At 42.6% G+C, this 22,521-nt stretch overlaps 1 protein-coding gene across 2 annotated transcripts in view; it reads right to left on the bottom strand.

Annotated features, from left to right (window-relative positions):
* Window positions 1–22,521, bottom strand: part of EGFLAM (EGF like, fibronectin type III and laminin G domains) — a 250,445-nt gene that overhangs the window by 106,356 nt on the left and 121,568 nt on the right. For both annotated transcript variants that reach the window (XM_044387045.3, XM_026506843.4), the window contains 3 exons: window positions 4,429–4,538; window positions 3,273–3,356; window positions 472–498 (listed from right to left, as the gene is read on the bottom strand). In XM_044387045.3, the coding sequence (XP_044242980.2) occupies window positions 472–498; window positions 3,273–3,356; window positions 4,429–4,538 (221 nt within the window). The remainder of the gene's footprint in view (window positions 1–471; window positions 499–3,272; window positions 3,357–4,428; window positions 4,539–22,521) is intronic.

Here is a 22,521-nt window from a genome sequence, read left to right as displayed (position 1 = left end):
AGGACTGGAATCCTTAGCGGAAGTGAGGAAAGGAGAAGGACTGGAATCCTTAGCAGAAGTGAGGAAAAGGAGGACTGGAATCCTTAGCGGAAGTGAGGAAAAGAGAAAGAAGGGGGGGAGGGGTACCACCCTGCAGAGGTGCTCACTTGTTTAAATATCTTCTCTCCTTTTCAGTCTTTTTCACCTAGTTTTGAACAGAGCTTAAATAACTTCAACCTTTAAAAACGTTCCTCTTAACCTTACTCTGCCGTGTGAGATGAAGCGGCAAGGAGGAGAATAAAAGTGACTTCTTTCTAAATGATTAAAAATTCACCTGGTATGCTCCACAGTCCCTGCTTACACGGGAACTAAGCACTCTCCCTCGGGCCTTAATCGGCGTGAGCAAGATGCGGGAAAATCCATGTTTTGTGAAAAGAGACCCCCTGAATCCTGGGTTGGGGCAAGGGTTTAACTTTTCTGAAGCATACTTACAAAAATTTTCCGATGATCCGACTGTCCCTGCAGAGGAGAAAAAAAAACCAAAACAACATGAAGGGAAAGGACAACTTACAGGTTGCAAATAAACCCGTAGAGTAGCCCCCCTTCTACAGACAGCCACGGGCAGCGAACACACAACTTCCGTCTGAATTCTGTTGACCACTCCCTCAGTTCTTGCTCCGTGTCAGCTACGGTGCTGAGGGCTCCACGGCCACGACCCCATTTACTGATCGCAGCGTCCTCATGCTATAGGCTGATACGATACAGGACAGAAGGTTCCCAAACTTTCTCTGCTTATGGCACCTTTGCTGTCTCAGGAATATTTTCATAGCACCTCTAATGCCAAAGAAATGCCTAAGTGTTCCGTTCATTCCATAGTTACACTCAAACACCCTGGTAGTGGCAGTTCACACAGATGTCTCTCTTTCCCTTGAAAAGCCGCTACATTCCCCAGCGCCCCTGTGAGCTGGCTGCACAGCCCCGGAGCACCCTGGCACAGTTTGGAAACCCCAGATTGCTATCTATGATATAGATACTATTTGGCTCCCCGTTCTGTCCACGAGGGAACTGAGGTCCAGTAAGGTTAGCTTGTTGTGATACAGCATGCTAAATGCAAGTCTCTGAATCCAGAACCCACTGTTATACCAGACCCCTCCCCTCTTCCTGACTCACGCACGATTTCCTCTCTCCATTCTGGATATTCTGCACCTCCCCCCACCTCCCCACCAGAATACACGAGCACACGGGCATGCTCACACACATGAATGCTTGTCCTCTTGGTTCACACCATTCCTTTTGATTTCAGTGCTCCTCCCTCTCCTCTGCCTTTCCAGAAATTGCCCCTGCTTCAATTCTCAGCCCCTAGTTCGACGACTTGCTATTATACTAACCTCTCCCTTTTGGATACTTCAGTCTGTCTATTAAGTGGCATGTTAATGACATCTGGTCTTATGTTGCTTTCCAGCTGTTTATCAGCAAGAATGGGATTTTCCCAATAAGACTAAAAGCTGCCCAAGAGTAGGGACTCTGTGTTATCCTATGCTGGGCATATAGCAGCAACTGTGAAAGTCTGTTGAAATGGGCAAGGTATAATTTGATAGCATACTCTAATGCCTGGATGTAATTAACAGAAAGAATATATTTAACATAAAGGCAATGATCATCAGGAACGATCAGTAACATCTATCTGGCTTCTTTACATTTTAAAACCAAAGGCTTTAACATATGCCATTTTATTTGGACACAACAGTGTAATTATTATACCTGTTTCATGGGAGAAAGGTAAGGCTTAGCCAGGTGAGGCGACTCTGGCCAAAGTCACCCAACCTGTAAGTGCAGGAAGGATGTCGGAAAGCCCAGGGTACCTATTTCCCTCCTGGTCCCTTGCTTCACGTTTGCACTGCAGTGCCCTCCCCAGAGAATACCCTGCCAGAGTATTCAGGGCAGGATCTCGATTCCAGAGGAACTGTCCAGACTCCAAGACACCTGTCATCAGCACAGTGCCCTCGCTGCCTGGACTGTGCTGCAGGCTGGTGGCTGGGGATACTGCTGCCTCCTTGGTGGGGTCCAGGTGCTTGTTCAAATTTCCAGTGCTGAGGTGGCTTCCTAGCTGGGCTAAGCCAATCTCCCCTTTTAGGATAAAGTAAACCACAGAGGCTGGGGTTGAGGGCTTCTAGGGCAAATGAGGCAGGTGGCACAAAAGTCTGAGATTAAAAGCGTATCATGCAAAGGACACACAGGCTGCAAATGTACACCTCTTCTTTTTGAAGAGCTTTGGTTAAAAAAAAAAAAAGAAAGAAAGAAAAAAAAAATGCCAGAGCGGGGCTCCGAAGTCCGTCTACGAGGGGTTTCCAGTTGACTCTGTTCCTCACTAATGTGTGGTTTGGGGATAGTGATTTCACCTGTCTGAGTCTCAGCATCCTCGTCAGCAAAATGAGGTCATAGGACAGTTGTGAACATTAAATGGGAAGGCAAATGGAAAGCAGGAGGCACAGCGGCTGGCAGGTAACAGGTGCCCAGCTATCGCTGTAGCTACTTGTCCTGGCGGACAAGCGGGTGTCTGTGCCGAGCCGGCCCCGGAGAACATGGGAGTCACAAACACCCAGCTGCCCCTGCCCTGCGGCACTATTCTGGGCGGTGGTGCTAATGCTGGCAGAGCGATTCCTAGCCTGTCGGGTAATAGTAGTAGAACAGGGAAGGAGGAGGGGAGTGGAGGAAAGAAAACAGAACACTCCTAAGGCAGGAAAATTCACCCAGGGAGACCTTGACAGGAAAGAGAAGAGAAATAGACAGAAAGGCAGCAACTGGTTAGTGGAAGGACCAGGCGCTGAGCTTGACAAGAAAAATAAACAACTTGGACCGTTTGAATATACATTCCGAATGACATCATTTTCTTCTGCATTGTGTCTGCAGGCACTTGGGAGGATACAGATGTGTCGTATTTATTTATAAAGCTTTATTGGGATTTTTCAAAAGTCAGAATTGAACTTCATGAAGGGAAAAGAGGGGGAAGAACAGCTGTACGGAGGCTGTTTTCTCACCGGATGCATGGGGTGGGTTGAGTCGAGGCTGGAAGTGCTTGCCCAGAACTTTCTGCACGTGCCTGCCTTCCCGGAGACGAGGCGAGGCGTGTGATGAGGGCATGTGCATGAAAGACGTGTGTAAATTATACACACGTGGTTATGACATATACAGCGGTGCACAGACACGCACATGATTAGAAATCCTTCTGAATATCGCTACAATGCCAAGCACAGGCGTGCTTTTGAGGGGGCTTCCTTGATGGGGCTACTCACCGACGTCATGCCGTCCTGGCTGAGCGGCACAGGGTGCCACCGCTCCTGCATGGATTTGTCCACGCCGACCTCAGAGTAGAAGATCTGGAGAAGAGGCGGACATCAGGGTGACAGCGGGGCCAGCACTTCTCCAGCAGGTCAAGGGTATGGGGTTCTAGCTCCACTCACCACCACAATGGGTTCCAAGGTGCGCTGCCTCGCTGGCCCTACCGACCCGTTCTACAACAAACATAGCTCCCCCCACCCTAGCTGGGCTTGCACACTCATGAGCCTGCAGAGGCCAGGAGGGAGCCCTGGATCAGTGACGTGGGAGGGAGGGGGCTGGCCCAAACCCCTGCTTTTCTTCTCCAAACCATGACTTTCTCAGGTAATCTTCCATCGTCCCACTTTTGATGTAACAGGAGTTTAGAAACACATTTCTCTGCCTTAAGAAGACAATAGGACGAGGGCCTATTTCTGGTGAAATGGAGGCAGTAGAGAGTTACAGGTCTGGGTGATATGGGGAGCGGGGGTGGGTCTGTCCCATCTAAAGGGGGCAGCCCAGTTCCAGTGGGCTCAGTGCCCCGCAGGAATATGGGCCCAGTATGATCAGTACTCTGGATATTCCCAGAGCTTTCAGAACTCCAAATTATCTGAAATCTCCTAACTCCTAAAAGTTGACTCATTTTTGAAAACCCTGTTCAAACAAAACATGCTGGTGAACTGAAATCAGTGCAATATAACCTCTGACAGGTAGGAATGCATTCTCTGCTCCCTCCCCCGCTTTGTCTGTCCATGTCTTTACTTTAATTCAGATTTTACAGTATTTTGAACTTGTTGACAACATTCCACAGTGACTCCCTATTACTTCCCATGTTTCTGCTTTAGCCTCTGAACTTGTCTGTGGGCAGCTGGACAGCAGGAACCACATCTACTCAGTTTCTATTTTCCCATCCCTGAACAGAGCAAGGACTCCATAGATCCTAACTGACTTTCAGGCACTTACAAATACCCTTAAAAGGGAAACATTTCCTCTGGTTTCTGGTAAGGAGACCGGGGCAGTGATTAATCGGGAGGGTTGGTATAAGGAGGCCCTATATAGGAGGAGCAGGGTGGGAAGGGCGTAGATTCACCCCTACGACACCCATGACGGAAAACCCTGTGCCCAGGAACTCACAATATAGCCAATGACGGGGATCTGGGGTTGCTTTGGCATCTTCCACTCGATGCTGAGTGCTGTGCAGTTCAACGACAACACCACGATATCGAGAGGCGGCTCCATCTTGCCTGCCGCAAAGCAAAAGAGACGGTGTTAGAGGCTGTGCGTGCACCTTGCGTGTACTTACAGAGGGACAGCAAACGTCAGGATGAGGCCGCAGGCCGGGAATCAGCCCTCTTGGCCTGCCACACCTGTCTCAGCTGACCTCACCGGAACCCTGCTGTCCCCTCCCAACCCGGCAATGGTGTGTTCCTCAGTCCTGTCTGCAGCTTCTAACACCCCGGGGACCAGCAAAGGGAGGCCAAGCACTTCCGACTTGACTCTAGGAGCTTGGAATGTATTAAAGCAAGATGATGAACCTTTTCCTTTCTACTTAGTGACATACATATGTTTTATAGGTGTGTTATATAGCGATGTCTGTTTACATAGTTCACTAATTCTTATTATGGAACATCTCAAAAATATGGTTAAGTGTCAAATGGGGTTAGGAAACTTCAAATGTTTTACTGTATCCCTATCTTAAATAATTTTACGGTTACAAATAATAAATTTTATGTTTATAAATATAACATATGCAGATTACCAAAATTTAGAAATAAGTCCTGTCGACATTTGAATACAGTACCTCCTTTTGGTTACATGCAACTTTTTGTAAGACATCCATATGTAAATATAGATACAGATATGTAGATATAGATATATACACATACATATGTATGTATATATTTATATATGCATATATAATTTTTATTTTTCTTTATTGTCTTCATTATAGAGAATAAATATGTATACATATATAGTCATAATTTTAAATCTTATTTTCACTTTGTGTGTGTGTATATATATATATAACTGACACTATATATTTATCAATTAAATTAATTATTTTTAATGGCTGTTAGTTCTTCTGTATACAGTAGTTCCCCCTTACTTTTGCAGGATACATTTCAGTGGATGCCTAAAACCACAGATAGTACTGAACCCTATATATACTATATTTTTTCTTATAAATATATACCTATGATAGTTTAATTTATTAATTAGGCACAGTAAGAGGTTAACAATAACTAATAATAAAATAGAACAATTGCAGTAACATACTGCCGTGAAAGTTATGTGACTATGGTCTCTCTCAAAATACCTTATTGTACCATACTCATCCTTCTCGTGATAATGAGAGATGGTAAAATGCCTACACAATGAGGTGAACTGAGGCGAATGACGGAGGCACTGTGATGGAGTGTTAGACTACTACTGACCTTCTGATGATGCATCAGAAGGGGGATCATCTGCTTACAGGTGGTTGACGGTGGGTAACTGAAACTGCTGACATTGAAACCACAGACAGGTGGGGAACTACTATACTGCTTATGCCGCCATTAACACTATTTCTCCTTCCACTACTGTTAGACAATTTATTTCCAGTTTTTTGCGATTTTAAATAATGCTCATGAGGGGCACCTGGGTGGCTCAGATGGTTAAGCATCTCCCTTCAGCTCAGGTCATGATCCCAGGGTCCTGGGATCGAGGCCTACCTGGGGCTCCCCCCTCAGTGGGTAGTCTGCTTCTCCCTCTCCCGCGGCCCCTCCCCCACCATTTGTGCTCTCGCTCTCTCTCAAATAAATAAATAAAATCTTTATAAATAAATAAATCAATAAATAGTGCTCCATGAGGGCAGGAACTAGGTGTGTCCAGTTCAGAGCACAGAGACTAATAAATGAAAGAGACTGAGTGGATGAATGTTCTTCAGTTTGATTTCTCACTTGTCAGTATGTCCTGATGATGATCCTTCTTTTTAACAACTGTGTAGAATTCTCCAGGATATCAGTTAGGGTACTATGTCTGCAATTTGCAGAGATCTAATGTGTCAATTTATTAGACTGCTGCTGGGGCCTACCACCCATGCTTTTAATAACAGAAACCAAGGCCTTTCTGGTGGGCCAAGTAGTAGAGGCTTGGTACTGTCCCTTGGCAAGAACTGCCAAGCTAGCAGGCCGCTGCCACCCCTCCCTGCCCGTAGACACCTACCATTGCCACACTGCTGTCACTCAGGGATTTGGTCTTCAACTACTCTCTGGCTCTGCCTTGGTTCAAGATCTAAAGTCCCATCTGGTTGGCCAAACTTATGTAATGTGACGTCCTCTTGATCGACCAAAGGGCCAGAGAGGAAAGATCAGTTTTTTCTAGTTTCCAAACTGGGAACTGACAGGATGAAGGGAGTCTTAGGAATAGTTTTTCTACCAATCCCACCTATAGTACTGAAAGCTCCTTAGAGGAGAATCAGATCCTAGGAAAAGAGCAGTGGGAGGTGGGAAGGCCAAATACTCTGCTACTCAGAGCACATGTGTATAACTAACTGTTACTCCACTGATTAATATTTAGGTTTTTTCCAAATTTCACTATTAAAAGTAATGCTGAGAAGGGGGCACCTGTGCGGCTCAGTCAGTTAAGCCTCTGCCTTCGGCTCGGGTCATGATCCCAGGGTCCTGAGATCAAGCCCTGCATCAGGCTCCCTGCTCAGCAGGGGGTCTGCTTCTCTCTCTGCCCCTCTCTCCCCCCACAACTCATGCTCACTCTCTCACTCTCTCTCTCAAATAAATAAAATCTTAAAAAATAATAATAACACTGAGAAGAACATTTATGTATGTGCCTTTTTGTTTACATGTCCAAGTATTTCTAGGAAGGACACCTATTAAAAATTATGGATATATCTATCCTAAAACAGTGAAATACACATTCTTTTCAAGTGCACATGGAACATCTCCAGAATCAGTTACACATTAGGCCACAAAACAAATCTCAACAAATTCACAAAGAATGAAGTCATACCATCATCTTTTCCAACCACAAGTTTGACAATAGAAATCAATCACAAGAAAAAAATCCAAAAGACCACAAATATGTGGAGGTTAAATAACATGCTACTAAACAATGAATAGGTTAACCAAGAAATCAAAGAGGAAATCAAAAAATACATGGAGACAAATGAAAATGAAAACACAATGGTCCAAAATCTTTCAGATGCAGCAAAAGCTGTTCTAAGAGGGAAGTGTAGAGCAATACAGGCCTACCTCAAGAGCAAGAAAAATCTCAAATAAACAATCTAACCTCACACCCAAAGGAGCTAGAAAAAGAACCAACAAAACTCAAAACCAGTAGAAGGAAGGAAATAATAAAGATTAAAACAGAAATAAGTGAAATAAAAGCTAAACCAAAACAAAACCAATAGAACAGATCAATGAAACCAGGAGCTGGTTCTTTGAAAAGATCAATAAAACTGATAAACCTTTAGCCATACTCATAAAAAAAAGAGAGAGAGAGGACTCAAATAAACAAAATCACAAGTGAAAGAAGAGAAATAACAACTGACACCACAGAAATACAAAGGATTCTAAGATAATTTTATTTAAAAAATGACATGTCAACAAATTCCCAACCTAGAAGAAATGGATAAATTCCTAGAAACATCGAATGAACCAAATCCAGCAATACAATAAAAAGTCATTCAGCATCATCAAGAGGGATTTAGTCCTGGAATGCAAGGGTAGTTTGATATTCAGAAATCAATCAACATAATATATCACATCAACAAGAGAAAGGATAAAAACCATATGATCATTTCAATAGTTGCAGGAAAAGTATTTGACAAAGTACTACATCCATTCATGATAAAAACCCTCAACAAAGTAGGTTAAGAGGGACTATACATCAACATAATAAAGACCATATATGGAAAACTCACAGCTAACATCATACTCAATGGTGAAAAACTGAGCGCTTTCCACCTAAGATCAGGAACAAGACAAGAATGTTCACTCTCACCAATTTTATTCAACATAGTACTGGAAGTCCTAGCCACGGCAATCAGACAAGAAAAAGAAATATATAGCATCCAAATTGGTAAGAAAGAAGTAAAGCTTCTACTATTTACAGATGACATGATACTTACTATATATGGGAAACCCTAAAGACTCCACCAAAAAACTGCTAGAACCGATAACAGAATTCAGTAAGGTTGCAGGATACAAAATCAATATACCAAAATCTATTACATTTCTATACACGAATAATGAAGTAGCACAAAGAGTAATTAAGAAAACAACCCCATTTACAATTGCACCAGAAATAATAAAATACCTGGGAATAAACTTAAACAAGGAAGTGAAAGACCTGTACTCTGAAAACTATAAAACATTTATGAAAAAATTGACGATGACACAAACAAATGGAAAGATATTCCATGCTCCTGGATTGGGAGAACAAATATTGTTAAAATGTCCGTAATACCCAAATCAATCTACCGATTTTTTTTTCAAGATTTTATTTATTTATTTGTCAGAGAGAGAGTGCACAAGCAGGGGGAGCAGCAGGCAGAGAGAGAAGTAGGCTCCCCGCTGAGCAAAGAGCCCAATGCAGGACTCAATCCCAGGACCCTGGGATCATGACCTGAGTTGAAGGCAGACGTTTAACCAAATGAGTCACCCAGGCGTCCCTCAATCTAGAGATTTAATGCACTCTCATTCAAAATACCAAAGCATTTTTCACAGAACTGGAACAAATAATCCTAAAATTTGTATGGAACCATAAAGACCCTGAATAGCCAAAGTAATCTTGAAAAAAGAAGAACAAACTGGAGAATCTGAGAACAATCCCAGATTTCAAGATATACTACTAGACACACATATGAACAGAATAGAATAGAGAGCCCAGAAATAAACTCAAATTATGTGGTGAACTAGTCTTCAACAAAGGAGGCAAGAATAGGCAATGGGAAAAAGTCTCTTCAACAAATAGTATTTGGGAAAACTGGACAGCTATATGCAAAAGAATGAAACTGGACCATTTTCTTACACCATACACAAAAATAAACTTAAAATGGATTAAGGACCTAAATGTGAGACCTGAAACCATAGAAATCCTAGAGAAGAGCACAGGCAGTAATTTCTCTGACATTGGCCATTGCAACATTTTTCTAAATATGTCTCCTGAGGCAAGGGAAACAAAAGCAAAAATAAACTATTGGGACTACGTCAAAATAAAAGCTTTTGCACAACAAAGGAAACAATCAATAAAACTAAAAGACAACCTACTGAAAGGGAAAAGACACTGCAAATGACATATCTGATAAACGGTTAGTATCCAAAATATATAAAGAACTTATACAACACAACTAATCCAATTTAAAAACAGGCAGAAGACATGAACAGACATTTCTCCAAAGAAGACATCCAGATAGCCAACAGACACATGAAAGATGCTCACATTACTCATTGTCAGGGAAATGCAAATCAGAACTACAATAAGATATCTCACACTCAGAATGGCTAAAATCATAAACACAAGAAACAATGAGTGTTGGTGAGGATATGGAGAGAAAGAAATCCTTGTGCACCGTTGGTAGGAATGCAGTCCGATGGTGTAGCCACTGTGGAAAACAGTATGGACATACCTCAAAATATTAAAAATACAATTACTGTTTGATCCAGCAATTCCACGACTGGGTATTTACCCAAAAAATATGAAGACACTAATTCAAAAAGGTATATACACCCCTATGTTTACTGCAGCATTATTTACAATAGCCAAATTATGGAAGCAGCCCAAGTGTCCATCGATAGGTGAATGGGTAAGAAGATGCGGTATGTATACACACACACACACACACACACACACACACACACACACAGAAATATTACTCAGCCATAAAAATAATGAAATCTTTCCAACTGCAACAACACAGGTAGGAGGGTATAACGCTAAGTGAGATAAGTCACTCACGTGGAATTTAAGAAACAAAATAAATGAACAAGGAAAAAAAGAGACAAACAAAAAAAACAGGGGCGCCTGGGTGGCTCAGCCATTAAGCGTCTGCCTTCGGAGCCTGCTTCTCCCTCTCACACTCCCCTGGCTTGTGTTCCCTCTCTCACTGTCTCTCTCTGTCAAATAAATAAATAAAATCTTTTTTAAAAATTATATAAATAAAACAAAAAACCAGAATCTTAAATATAGTGAACAAACTGGTGGTTACCAGAGAGGAGGTGGGTGGGGGGATGGGTGAAGGGTATTAAGAATACAATTACTGTGGGGAGCACTAAGTAATGTATAGAATGTTTGAATCACTAAACTGTTCAATTGAAACTAATATACACTGTATGTTAATTATACTAGAATTAAAATTTTAAAAAGTATGGGTATATGCATTTTAAGTTTTAATAGCTACAGACTTATTGCTCTCCAAAAAGGATTAAATAAATGAATTTTTAAATACATTTGATTTTTTCATTTGGAAAAATTCTTAAAGCAAAGTTCTTTTTTTAAAAGATTTTATTTATTTATTTGTCAGAGAGAAAGAGAGCACAAGCAGGGGGAGCAGCAGGCAGAGGGAGAAGCAGGCTCCCTGCTGAGCAAGGAGACTGATGTGGGACTCGATCCCAGGATCCTAGGATCATGACCTGAGGTGAAGGCAGATGCTTCACTGACTGACCCACCCAGGCATCCCTTAAAGCAAAATTCTTATATCAAAGACAGAATTTCTCAATATCAATCCAGTTGACCTTTTGGGATAGGTGGGTTTTTGTGGGTGCTCTCCCGTGCACTGTAGGATGTTGGATATCATCCCTGGTCTCAAGGCACTAAATGCCAGTAGCACCCCCCAGCCGTAGTTGTGAAAACCAAAAATAATCTCCAGACATTGCTAAATGGCTCCTGGGGGCAAAACTGCTTCCAGCTAAGAACTACGGATCCTAGAGAATGGATATTTTAAGGACTTTTTATAAATATAACCAAATTAACATCTAGAAAATTAACCAATTTAGATGCTTATGGAAGTGTATGGGGATGCCCAGTAAAAGAAATACATCTTTACCAGATCTGAGTCTTATTTTGTCTTTGCTATTTTTTTTAAGATTTATTTATTTACTGTAGAGAGAGAGAGAGAGCGCACAAGTGGGAGGACAAAGGGAGAAGGAGAGAATCTTAAGCAAACTCCACACTGAGCGTGGAGCCTGACATGGGGCTTGATCTCACAACCCTAAGATTATGACCTGAGCCAAAACCAAGAGTCAGGCACTCAACTGACGGAGCCACCCAGGTGCCCAAGTCTTTGCTAATTTGATAAGAAAAAAGTTGAATACTTTAATATCTTCCTTGGCTATTTTTCTTCCTCTGTTCATGTGTTTCGTGCATTTTTTAATTAGGTAGTTAATTTTTTTCTTATTGATTTAAAAGAACTCTTTCTATGTTAAATATCTTAATGATTCACTTATATTTTCTCTGTGTATTGTTATCTTTGGGTCTAGCTGTATAATTACCCACTACTGGTAGCTTTTTGCTGATTTAAAAGGTTTATGCTAACAAAAATCTCAAAGAAGACTAGGAAGTGGGGGGGAAAGATAGTGGAAATGATCTATCAGACCCTCACAGAACCACAGAATAACCAGTAAACACAACTTCATCCTAAGTCCTAGAGATAGAACTTTCTCCATTTACTTTGGGAAAAATGACAACTGATCAAGGTGGGCTACTTGGGTCAACAAGTGGGACACCAGTCCTTGTGTCCTCATGTATCTGCCAGGGTTCAGCAAAGAAAACAGAAAACACTCAAAGTATTTTAAGCAGAGCGTGGTTACAGAATTGGTGAGAAGGCCAGTGGAATGGAATTCATGACTCACCATTCACTCTATTTTATAGATAGATAAATATATAGATGAGAAAGAGAGAGAGAACTTTAGTGGTGACTCAAAACCAAGAAGTCTCTGCCTTTACACTTGATCCTGCCATGAGACTGCGACTGACTTCAGATACCCACAAAGTGATGGTGAACCTTGGAAAGATGAGTTCTTATGTTTTGATGTCCTTGTTTGGCAGAAGACACAGCAGCAGGAAAGTGGCCATCATCCCACTCCTGCCTTCCACTTGTCCCAAGAATGCATCTCATTGGTGAGACCTAATTTACGTCCAGAATACTGGCTGCAAGGCAGTCTGAAACGTGTCATTTTAATTTTTCCAGCTTTTGCATGACAGTCATGGCACTTAGAAGGAGGATAAATGGATGCTGAACAAGTCAAGCTACAGTATCCATGACATCTTCATACCATAAAAAGCATGAATTCTAATATTCTATCCCCTTTACCTTCATATCCTGCAGTAAAATATCCTAATCAAGCTCTGCTGGGACACAGTTAGGTATGACTCCTATTTTACTGGCATATTCACTCCTTTATTAGATTTTTCACATACCTAACAAATATGTATTGAACTCCTATATGTATCAGGCACTGGATTAGTCAGTGAGGCTACATTAATGATGCAAGAGACAGAGGTCCACAAACAAGTTGGCAGGACATTACAATTGGGTGCGACAAACATAGAGGGCAATATGGGGCACTTTTGTGGCACAAAGCAAGGACACACCTGACTCCACCTGCCAGACTAGTAGGGATGAGGCAATGTGGGGGTGGAAAAGTGTTCCAACCAGTATATATTCTTCCCCAAAAAAGTACGAGGAAGAACCACACAATAGAACCATAGGACATTGCAGTTGAGTGAATGTGGGGGGTGAAGGAGAGGAGAGAGTCAGGAGAGCTCCAGGGATTCTGCCTTGGGCAACAGAGGGGAGAGGGGTGTATGCCATTCACTCATGTGGGGACACAAAGATGGATTTTACTGTTGATGATGAAGGAGGTGTGGTTATCTGCAGCTGGTGAGCAAGAGGTGGCCAGGTCAGACATTTGGGCCAAATACCAAAAATATTCCAGATGAATCAAATGGTTAAAGATGGGAAATCAAATTACAGAAGAGAATTGGATTTTAAAATCAGATTTTTGTTCTTGAGGAGAAACCTTTCTAACCTTAAAAAAGGTAAAGAAAATAAATCAAAAGAAAAGTGATGAATTCTGCATCATAAAACTTTCACTATGCTCTTCAAAAATCGCAAAAGAAAATCCAAACAACAGATCTATGGATAAATCACGGCAGTAAAATGACAGGCCAAGGGCTATCTTTATTATAAAACTCATACATATTGATAAAAAACATATTCAGACCCTAATAAATAAAATGGGAAGAGACAAGTCACAAAAGAGAAAGCACAGCTGGTAAACACACATGGCAAAATATTCAAATGGCGAGTTATCAAATAAACACAATTTTTAAAAATTGAGATGTCATTTTCACCTATTAAATTAGCCAAAATATTTAAGTGATAGTAACGAATGCTGACAAGAGTACATGAATGTGCTACTCTCAAAAAATTACTTATGACAGTGTAAATGAACACAGGCATTTTGGAAGACAATTTGGCAATGTGCAATGGTATTCGGAGCTAAATACGTTCCTTTCCTTGGGCTCTTGGAAGTGTGGCTACAGTCTGTTGTGAGGAAAAGAATCTTAAGAGAAGGCTGCTCACATGATGTTCTGCCTGTGATCACTTGTGATACAGAAAAAACAGAAACAATCTAGATATTTAGAAACAGGGTGATAGGTCAATAGCGGTGTATTACATAGTTGGACCGTAAGACAGTCATTAACAATGAGATTTGACCAAACACATTGTGGTAGCTTGGATTGGATCTGGAACAGAACAGGACATGAACGGAAAAACCAGTGATGTCCAAATAGTGTAGTTCAGTTGATAATACGGTACTATTACTAGTTAGTACTATCACTAGTTAATTTTTTAGACTTGACCAATGTGCCATGGTTATGGACGACATTAGCATGAGGAGAAACTGGGTAAAAGACAGGCAGGAATTCTATTATCTTTGCAACTAACTATAAATCTAAATTTATTCCAGAATTGAAAGTTTATTTTAAAAGTGAGGCTAGGATCACTGCAGCAACAATTATGATGTAGCATTAAATAAAAAGTATACCCAATCGTCATGATACTATTACTAGATATATAGGAAATATTCATTTGAAAAATAACTGGAAGGCAAGAGTAAATGGCAATTATTATATCAGGGTGGCTGAGAGGAAGGACGATTTTTTCCCCTTCTGTTTTCTTTTATTTGGTAAGCTTTATAGAATGTTAGCATATGATTTCTTATAATTTTAAAAAGTTACTCTGAAAAGTATTTTTGTAGTCAAAGACCAATCATTGTATGGTTGCAGGTATGACCAGGATCCTCTGTAACTAAAGGAAATTCACAAAGCTCTGCTTCACGAAGCTTGTATCAGTTGGGCTAAGGCAGGCTTTGTTGTCTCATAGATGCATTCTGTCTCTCCATTTAATGGTAGGGCTAAAAATAGTTGGCAATTAATGAAGCAGATCTATTAGCTCTTAACAACCAAAGGTAATGTATCTGCAGAGATCATTCCCGTATCATAACTCAATCATCACAGGAAAAGGAAGGTGCCCGGGAAGGAGGCTACTGCTCCCATGAACAATGCCCACAGCATTGTCGACCGACAGCGATGAAAGCGCTACTGGGGTCACCTGGGATTATAAAGGACATAGAACGGGCACTCTCTTGTTCTTCTCTCCTTTGGCGGCTGGCTGTATTCTAGAATAGGATATTCCAAAATTTTTTGCTCTCTAGGCCCCCGATTCTCTAGGGCAGGTCTGATTCTAAATTAGGTCTCACAGCAGTGGAAGTTGGAGGGCATCACCATGGGGCCTCACAGGACATAAACTGGAGGATAGCCAGAGCCAGGTCTCACAAGGTCTAAGAGAGGAGGGACAGGCCCATAACCAGAGTCCTGGGCTTCACGTCTTCATGAAGATTCTAAACTAGAACTGGTGGGGAAGCCCAGTGCTCTGAGCATGGTGCCTTACATACCATCACTTACGTGTCCTTGCATACTGACGGGAAGATTTTGTTTTTCCTTCCTCAAAATAACTAACATTTTAGTTAATGGAAGAAATACTTGCACACTATATTTGATAAGGGGTTAATATCTAAAATATATGAGGAACTCATACAATTCAATAGCAAAAGAACAAATAATACAATTAAAAAATGGGCAAAGAACCTGAAATTTTCCAAAGAAAGACAAACTCAAACTACCATGACTGTGTGTCTGAAGGTAATGAAAACAGGATCTCAAAGAGATATCTGCACCCCTGTGTTCATTTCAGCATTAGTTACAATAGCCAAACAACTAATGTCTGTTGATGGATGAATGGATAAAGATGTTGTGATATACACACACACACACACACACACACACACACACCCCCCACTGAAAAATGGAATATTATTCAGCTATAAAAAAGAAGGAAACTTTGCCACTCATGACAACATGGATAAACCTGAAGGGCATGATACTAAGTGAAATACGTCAGACAGAGAAAAGCAAATACTGTATGATTTCATTTATATGTGGAATCTAAAAAAAGTCAAACTCATAGAAACAGAGTATGGTGGTTGCCACAGTGGGTGAGGTAGGGTGGGGAGGAGGATGGATAAAGGCAGTCAAAGCTTACAAACTTCCAGTTCTAAGATGAATCTGTCCTGGAGAGCAAACGTGCAGTGTGGTGACTACAGTTTACGATACTTGCAAGTTGCTAAGAGAGTAAATCTTACAAGTTCTTCCTGAGATGATAAATGTGTCAGCTCCCCTTATTGTGGTGACCACTTCTCAGTATTATGTCAAATGCGTATATCAAATTATCACATTGTACACCTTAAACTTACACGATGTTATATGTCACTTATATCTCAATAAAGCCCAACATAAATAAATGTGGGGGCTGGGAATAAATTACAGCTAAATCTGCATTCTTCATTCCTTTCCTCTTCCTTTTTCTCTTCCAGAGGTGACAACCATTTGGTGGTTACTGTGTCTTATCTCTATGGAGGTTTACATGCTTTTATTTCCTCTGCACACTTCTTTATTTTTACCAGAAATAACCTAATGGTCCATCAGTAAGAGAATGGATCAATTGTGGTTTATCCATACAAGATACCAGTATCTTTCCCCCTTGAACATTTATTTCTTTAAAATGAAAGAGAGATCTGAGGAAAGAGAAAGAGACAGAGATGCAGGAGAAAACCCTTGTAAACTTTAAAGCTCCCCTCAAATAGTAGCCAGCTTCTGATCATCTTCCCCTCACTGCTGGCCTGGCGATCATCATTCTTTATGTTTTTGAGGGAGAGAGCATGAGAGCACAAGCTAGGGGAAGGGCCAGGGGGAGAGGGAGAGAGAGAATTTCAAGCAGGCTCCACGCTGAGCACGGTACCTCATGGGGCTCGATCTCACCACCCTGCGATCATGACCTGAGTCGGACACTTGACCAACTGAGCCACCCAGGCGCCCCTCGTCCTTTGGTTTCTAAATCCATTGCCACTTGTCTATGTGCATTTCAGTTTCCAAAATGTCATCACTGCCATTTTCTGCCTCTTTCCTTTTTCCTGCTGGCTAGTGCCCTTTGCCCCAATTTACAAGCATTTCAGTGGAATTTTGGAAGGACCAGTAGTAAATATGTTTGTTCAATCCACCATGTTTCACTAGAAATCAAGTGATCCTCATGACAATATGGGCTACAGGAAAGAGAAATTATTCCCACTTTACAAATGAAGAAATTGAAGTCTAGAGTGTGTTGATGTAAAATCTTATCAGTGGTACAGGAGGCAGAAATAGGGAGTAATGGAGGTAGAATTATTCTTCCTCCTAGAGTTGGTGTTCTTAGTGATTCTGTCCAACCTCTTCTCAGCTTCCACTCTCCTCCTTGGGGTTCCCATCCCAGCCAGTCACTACCATATAGACGCCGGTGGCTCCCCATCTATTTCTCCAGCCCAGTCCTCTCTTTCATAGGGGCAGGTCTACGTACCCAACTGCCAAGTGGACCCAAGTGTCATGTGAACCTCTCAAATTTAACACGTCAAAACTGAGTTCCTTATTTTTCTCTTTAACTTGGGCTGCATCAGTAGTCTCTGTCCTGATAAACAGCATCACCATCTACCAGGACTTCCAAAAACCTGGAAGTCACTTTCAGCACCCAATTGATCACACACACATTATCAATTCTCTCCTATTCATGGAAGCCTTGGAATCTTCCTCAACCCAGGGCCTAGAGCAGAGCTACCAACAGTTCAGAGTTGTGCGTGCAGTGAATGCTATTTGCCATTTGGCCAAGAATTCCCTGGTGGATTTTCTACCCATTCCAGATCCTAAGGGGCATGGTCTCCTTCTCACAGTGAAAACAGCATTTATTCTCCACTGAAGAATATGTGTGAGTAAATAAGTGAAACTTTCTTTGAATTGCAAAGCAGTAGCATGCAACAGGAGGGTGTTGGGGTCATAGGACTGGTGGCTCTAAACCTTGTGTGTGGGAGGCCTGTCTGAATGGCCATTAGCTGGAAGGAATGGAAGGAAGCACCAGAGGCAAACGTGCACTGTGAGCACAGCTTTTTTCTCTTTGTGGGTTTGTTTGAAGTGTCCTTGAGGGCAGGGCAGGTCTCCAGCTGAGGGCTGTCCAAAGCTGGATTTTCAGGGCTAGCACACTGCTGGAGATTGGAGATTATCGGGGCCCCTATGGAGGGGGGAAGTTAAAAGCGGGAGAAAGCCACCCAGCAGAGCCCCTTTTGCTCTGGATTCCAGACAGGGCGGGGTGGTGGATCTGGAAGGATCAGAGAAACCACAGATAAGGAGACGGTGGAGTGCGGTCGTCACCAGGATGAGCCTGGAAGTATCTCTCTAAATCTCTTCCAGCTATGTGAGTGAAACTAAAGAGACTTTCCTTCTATCAAGAGAAAATCCTGTCTTTGAACAGGGCAAGTCGAGCCCAAACTATGCTCTCCAAAAATACTAATGAAGCAGAAAGTTTAGATAACAGTTATGACACGGAGGTCTTCTGGGATTTTATCTATTAGGATATGAAAACATACCAGCACTTCCTCAACATTAAAAAACATCAAAATAGTAGCCCACCTACATGTGGATGAAAGATTTAAGCAGTTACATATGAAAATCACACTCGGATTTAACCAACAATGGTTTAGAATGATGGAAAAACGTATTACGCAACAGAAAACTAGTTTTGACGAACCGCAGTCTTGAAAACTAGTATAATGCATTTATACACTATTCCCTGAAGCTGTGTTCTTGGGAGCGAAACGCTATACTTCTTAAGAGATAAATAAATAAAAAGTGTCGCTTTGCCACAAGGGAGCTGTATTCTTGGGCTTTCTTCTTGGGAGGGCTTTCAGAACTGTATTAGGTTTTTGCATGAGAAACGTCTGAATAATTAGGTCAATTTCTCATGGTAATTTTATTTCATAAATTACTTCAACTTCCTGAGCAAAATTCATCTCTGATTCAGTTAGTTTTGTAATTCAATTCATAAAAACACTTTAAAACGCAAACAAAAATATCATCTGTGACAGAAATACACTGCTAGCTTTTTAGTTATTTGATTTTCACGGAATGAACCAAGTTATATTCACTGGTGCAACGGAGAGCGCCCAGACTAACTAAAAATAATCAGGAAATTCTGAACAGGGGGGAAAAAAAAGAACACCTCATTTCCATCTTTTTGAAGCTTGCTCCAACTATTATTACTCAAGCAGCACTATGAATATGTAACCAAAATCTGCCACCAGAGCCTCTTCCAAGGTGATGCCCTCAAGGCAGCAGTAAAAATGTGGGTTTAAGACAGAACAGTGTTTGTTCAAGTTACCCAGGGATTCAAGAGGTTCTCAGACACTGAGGAGCAGCAGGAAGTGTTTTCCAAAGCCCTGCCAGCTTCCCTCTGTGGGCGGTTCTGTTCATGTCGCAGTGGTGCTTCCCTTTGAAATCCACCATTGCCGCGCATAATTCCAGAACACACTCCACCATTCCACACAAGGTAATTCCCAAATGTAATTCACCCTCCCAGGGTGTCATTTTTCACTCCAGAGTATAATTCCAGAGAGTAATCCACCATTCCAGAACGCAACTCGCCATTCCAGAGCACCTTCATTTTCCCACGTGTTAACCAATGGGCTCAATTAGAGGCTTTCTAATGTCTCTCATACTTTGATGTTCTATACGTCCCTAAATATCTATACGTCCCTAAATATGGAAGGCGTATCTGCAGAATATCGAAGGTGAGAGGAAAGAGGATCCCTCAGAGCCATTCATGGCTGCTCCCTTAGACCCATACAAACAGGGGTCCTCTTTTAGAAGCCCCACTATGGGGCCTCCCTCGGCCATACCACACTCCTTGGCAGGAATGTGGTGTCCCAGGCCACATGCCTACGAGAGCCAGGACCCCGCCATGTGTAGACCACTCCCTGAGTGCCCAAGACCCTGGATTCCCCACCCAGATTCCTGTTTCCTGGTCCTCAGTGGCCTCTTCCTGTCCTTCTGAGGGTGGACCCTGCTGCTGGAGTGTGCACCCTCGGGTGAGGGGGATGGCCACTGGATGGTGGTCTGCCAGGACGGGTGGTGGGCAGAGCTAGGGTTGTTGGCTGGGCATCTGCCTGTGTGCACAGGAGCACCCTTGAGGGAGGGACGGGTCCGCTGGTGACTTCTGACAGGGAAATCTGGGCTGAGAGCCTCTAGCACAACTCCTGTTAAGAATCAGTCAACAAGCCCAAGGGAACACAGATGCCAGAAATGCCAAGATGCCCGAGAGAGTGTCAGTGATGTGGGAAAAAAAGGCAGAAGGAAATGTAGATAAAATTAAATGTCCTTATAACTTGCAGTCCTTTGACAAATACTTGAGGCAGGCAGAGTAGAACCTTCCTCCAGGAATCTCCCAACTGTCTTCACATCCATGCCTTGCTAGAGGGAAAAACTACCTCAGCCTGACAACAGCCTGGCCTCCAGTATCCTGTGAGTCTCCCTAAGCATATGAAAATCCTTGTGGAACTTCCCTTTGTCTGTAGTTCCCCCAACGCCAAAGTACAGAATCAGTTGCTCCCCGCAATCTGGAGGCAACAGCTCTTTCTGCCCACGTGTCCTGTCCAGTTGCTTTAATAAAACCACTTTTTTACACCAAAGATGTCTCAAGAATTCTTGAGGTCAGCTCTGGACCCCAACAACACAACTCCAAAAACATATCATTTGACGTTCTTACTCGGGCCTTCGAGTCTTTTCATCTGGACTCTGAGGCACAGTGCAGACTTGCTGAGTACTTTCCTCTCCCTTTCCTCGCATTCCAGGGGCCCTTCAAGGAGTCCGGTCTTACTGGAACACTTGCATGCCGATCACTCAGGCTGCAATCCTCTAGCCTGTGGCTACTCTACAGAGGGGAGAAAGCCTGACTTTTGGTTGGAAGTTAGTACCCTGGCCAGAATGGTAATAAGACCTAGAAACTTGATGCCCTCTCATTATGCCTGTCCTTATACAAAGTCGTCTGTCTGGGCACAGGCACAGCCACCTAAGTCACTAGCACGGCTGCCGATCTTAAGACTCCCATGTGAGGTTTCTTCCTGGTTGGTCTAATGGGATCCCCTCCACATCTCTGGTCTAGCCGCTTCTGAGGGAGGGGAGGCCTCCACTGGGAGCCAGCCAAAACCAGTACCGATGGAATTAAAACCCAACTGGGGACTGTTTCCTAGGGAGGTTGTCTGTAAAGACTATATGTATTAGAATGTTGCTTAGATTGTGATGGATTTCTATCTTACTGTTTTCCATCAATGTCCTCTACTAACCACTGACATTACAAAATTGGGTACTTTCCTCTTGCAAAACTTTTCTAGTGTATTCCGTGTGTTAAAAACCAACAGGTTCTACGTGTCTTTCAAGGCAAGCCAAGGCAGTGTGGCCTTCACAAGAAGGCCTTCAGGACAAACCAAGCCAAGGGAGTGTGACCTCCACAGTGGGACCTTTGAGGCAAGCCAAGGCGCATGTGGCCTTCATGACAAGGCATACTTGGTCCATATGCCGACACCCATTAGTCTAGAATGCGATGGGGAAGTGGAAGGAGGGCAGGCCTCCCTCCTACAGGGCCTTTATTGAAGGCAGTGACCATAGCAATTTCCTTTGAAGGATACCTCGGGTCGCTTTGACACCAGGAACCTCTGATATATCCTGCACCTGGGACACGACCCAGGAGTTGGGGGGTTGGGGGGATGGAGATTATCTTGGCAATGGACCATCTCTCTTCAGCCCTCAGGGACTCTCCCTTGGGATGCCTTTTAACCCACTGGAAACAATCGGATTGCAAGATTTAAGGGACAGAAACGTGGCATCTGTCTGAGCTGACGAGTTTTAAAACTAGGAACCTTTTTTCTCTGCCTTCTGGCCGCACCTCCCCTCTTCTTTCTTCCCTTCCCCTCCTCTTGTTTCTGCACACCTTGGGTGCAGCCTGTGAAACAGGCTTCTAGACCATCCCTGGAGCTTCCAGCACTGTGGGCTCCTCCTCCCCTTGCTGTCGGGGAGCGAAGAGCATCCTGGGGACTTAACACTGCCCACTCCACATTTCCCCACCGGTGTCCCAGGTAAAAACTGACAATGTGGAACAAGTTGACTGACTTTTAAGTGGACCCAGGTGGAACACAATTCAGTATTTAAACTAATTGAAACTTCTTATTCTACCAATATTTATAAAGGTCAAATAAGCTCATGTTATCTCTGCTGGAATTTGTTAGCAAAAAGATGACTTAAAACCAGGGGCACCCAGGTGGCTCAGTCAGTTGAGCGTCTGACTCTCGGTTTCAGCTCTAGTCATGGGATCGAGCCCCTCGTCAGGCTCCACACTCAGCAAGGAGTCTGCTTGAGATTGTCTCTCTCCCTCTACTCCTACCCCCAGCACTCTCTCTCTAAAATAAAAGTAAAAACAAAAAAAGATGACTTAAAATGATGGTTAATTTTGTCTTTCTCAAGTTTTTCTGGGTAATTGTTAACATAGCTTTCAAAGTCTTTGATAACCTGAAACTTTGGAAAGTTTTGCTTAGATAATAAATGGGAGGGATTGAACTCATTGGACATCTAGGCCTTTTCCAAATGAGATAAAATACTAAAGCATTGATTGCCAAATGTAGGTTTGCTAATGTAATTAAGACTGATGGGAATAAGGGAAGTAACTCTGAAATGAAAAAGTTGTAAAAGGTTTAGGAAGGGAAATCGTTGGAAAGGAATTTTGTATGTGGTCAGGACTAAAGTTAAAATGAATAGTAC

This window comes from Ursus arctos, unplaced genomic scaffold (assembly GCF_023065955.2).
Source record: "Ursus arctos isolate Adak ecotype North America unplaced genomic scaffold, UrsArc2.0 scaffold_15, whole genome shotgun sequence".
Classification (NCBI taxonomy): domain Eukaryota; kingdom Metazoa; phylum Chordata; class Mammalia; order Carnivora; family Ursidae; genus Ursus; species Ursus arctos.
Note: the sequence above shows the minus strand (reverse complement) of the source record. Positions and strands in the feature narration are given on the sequence as shown.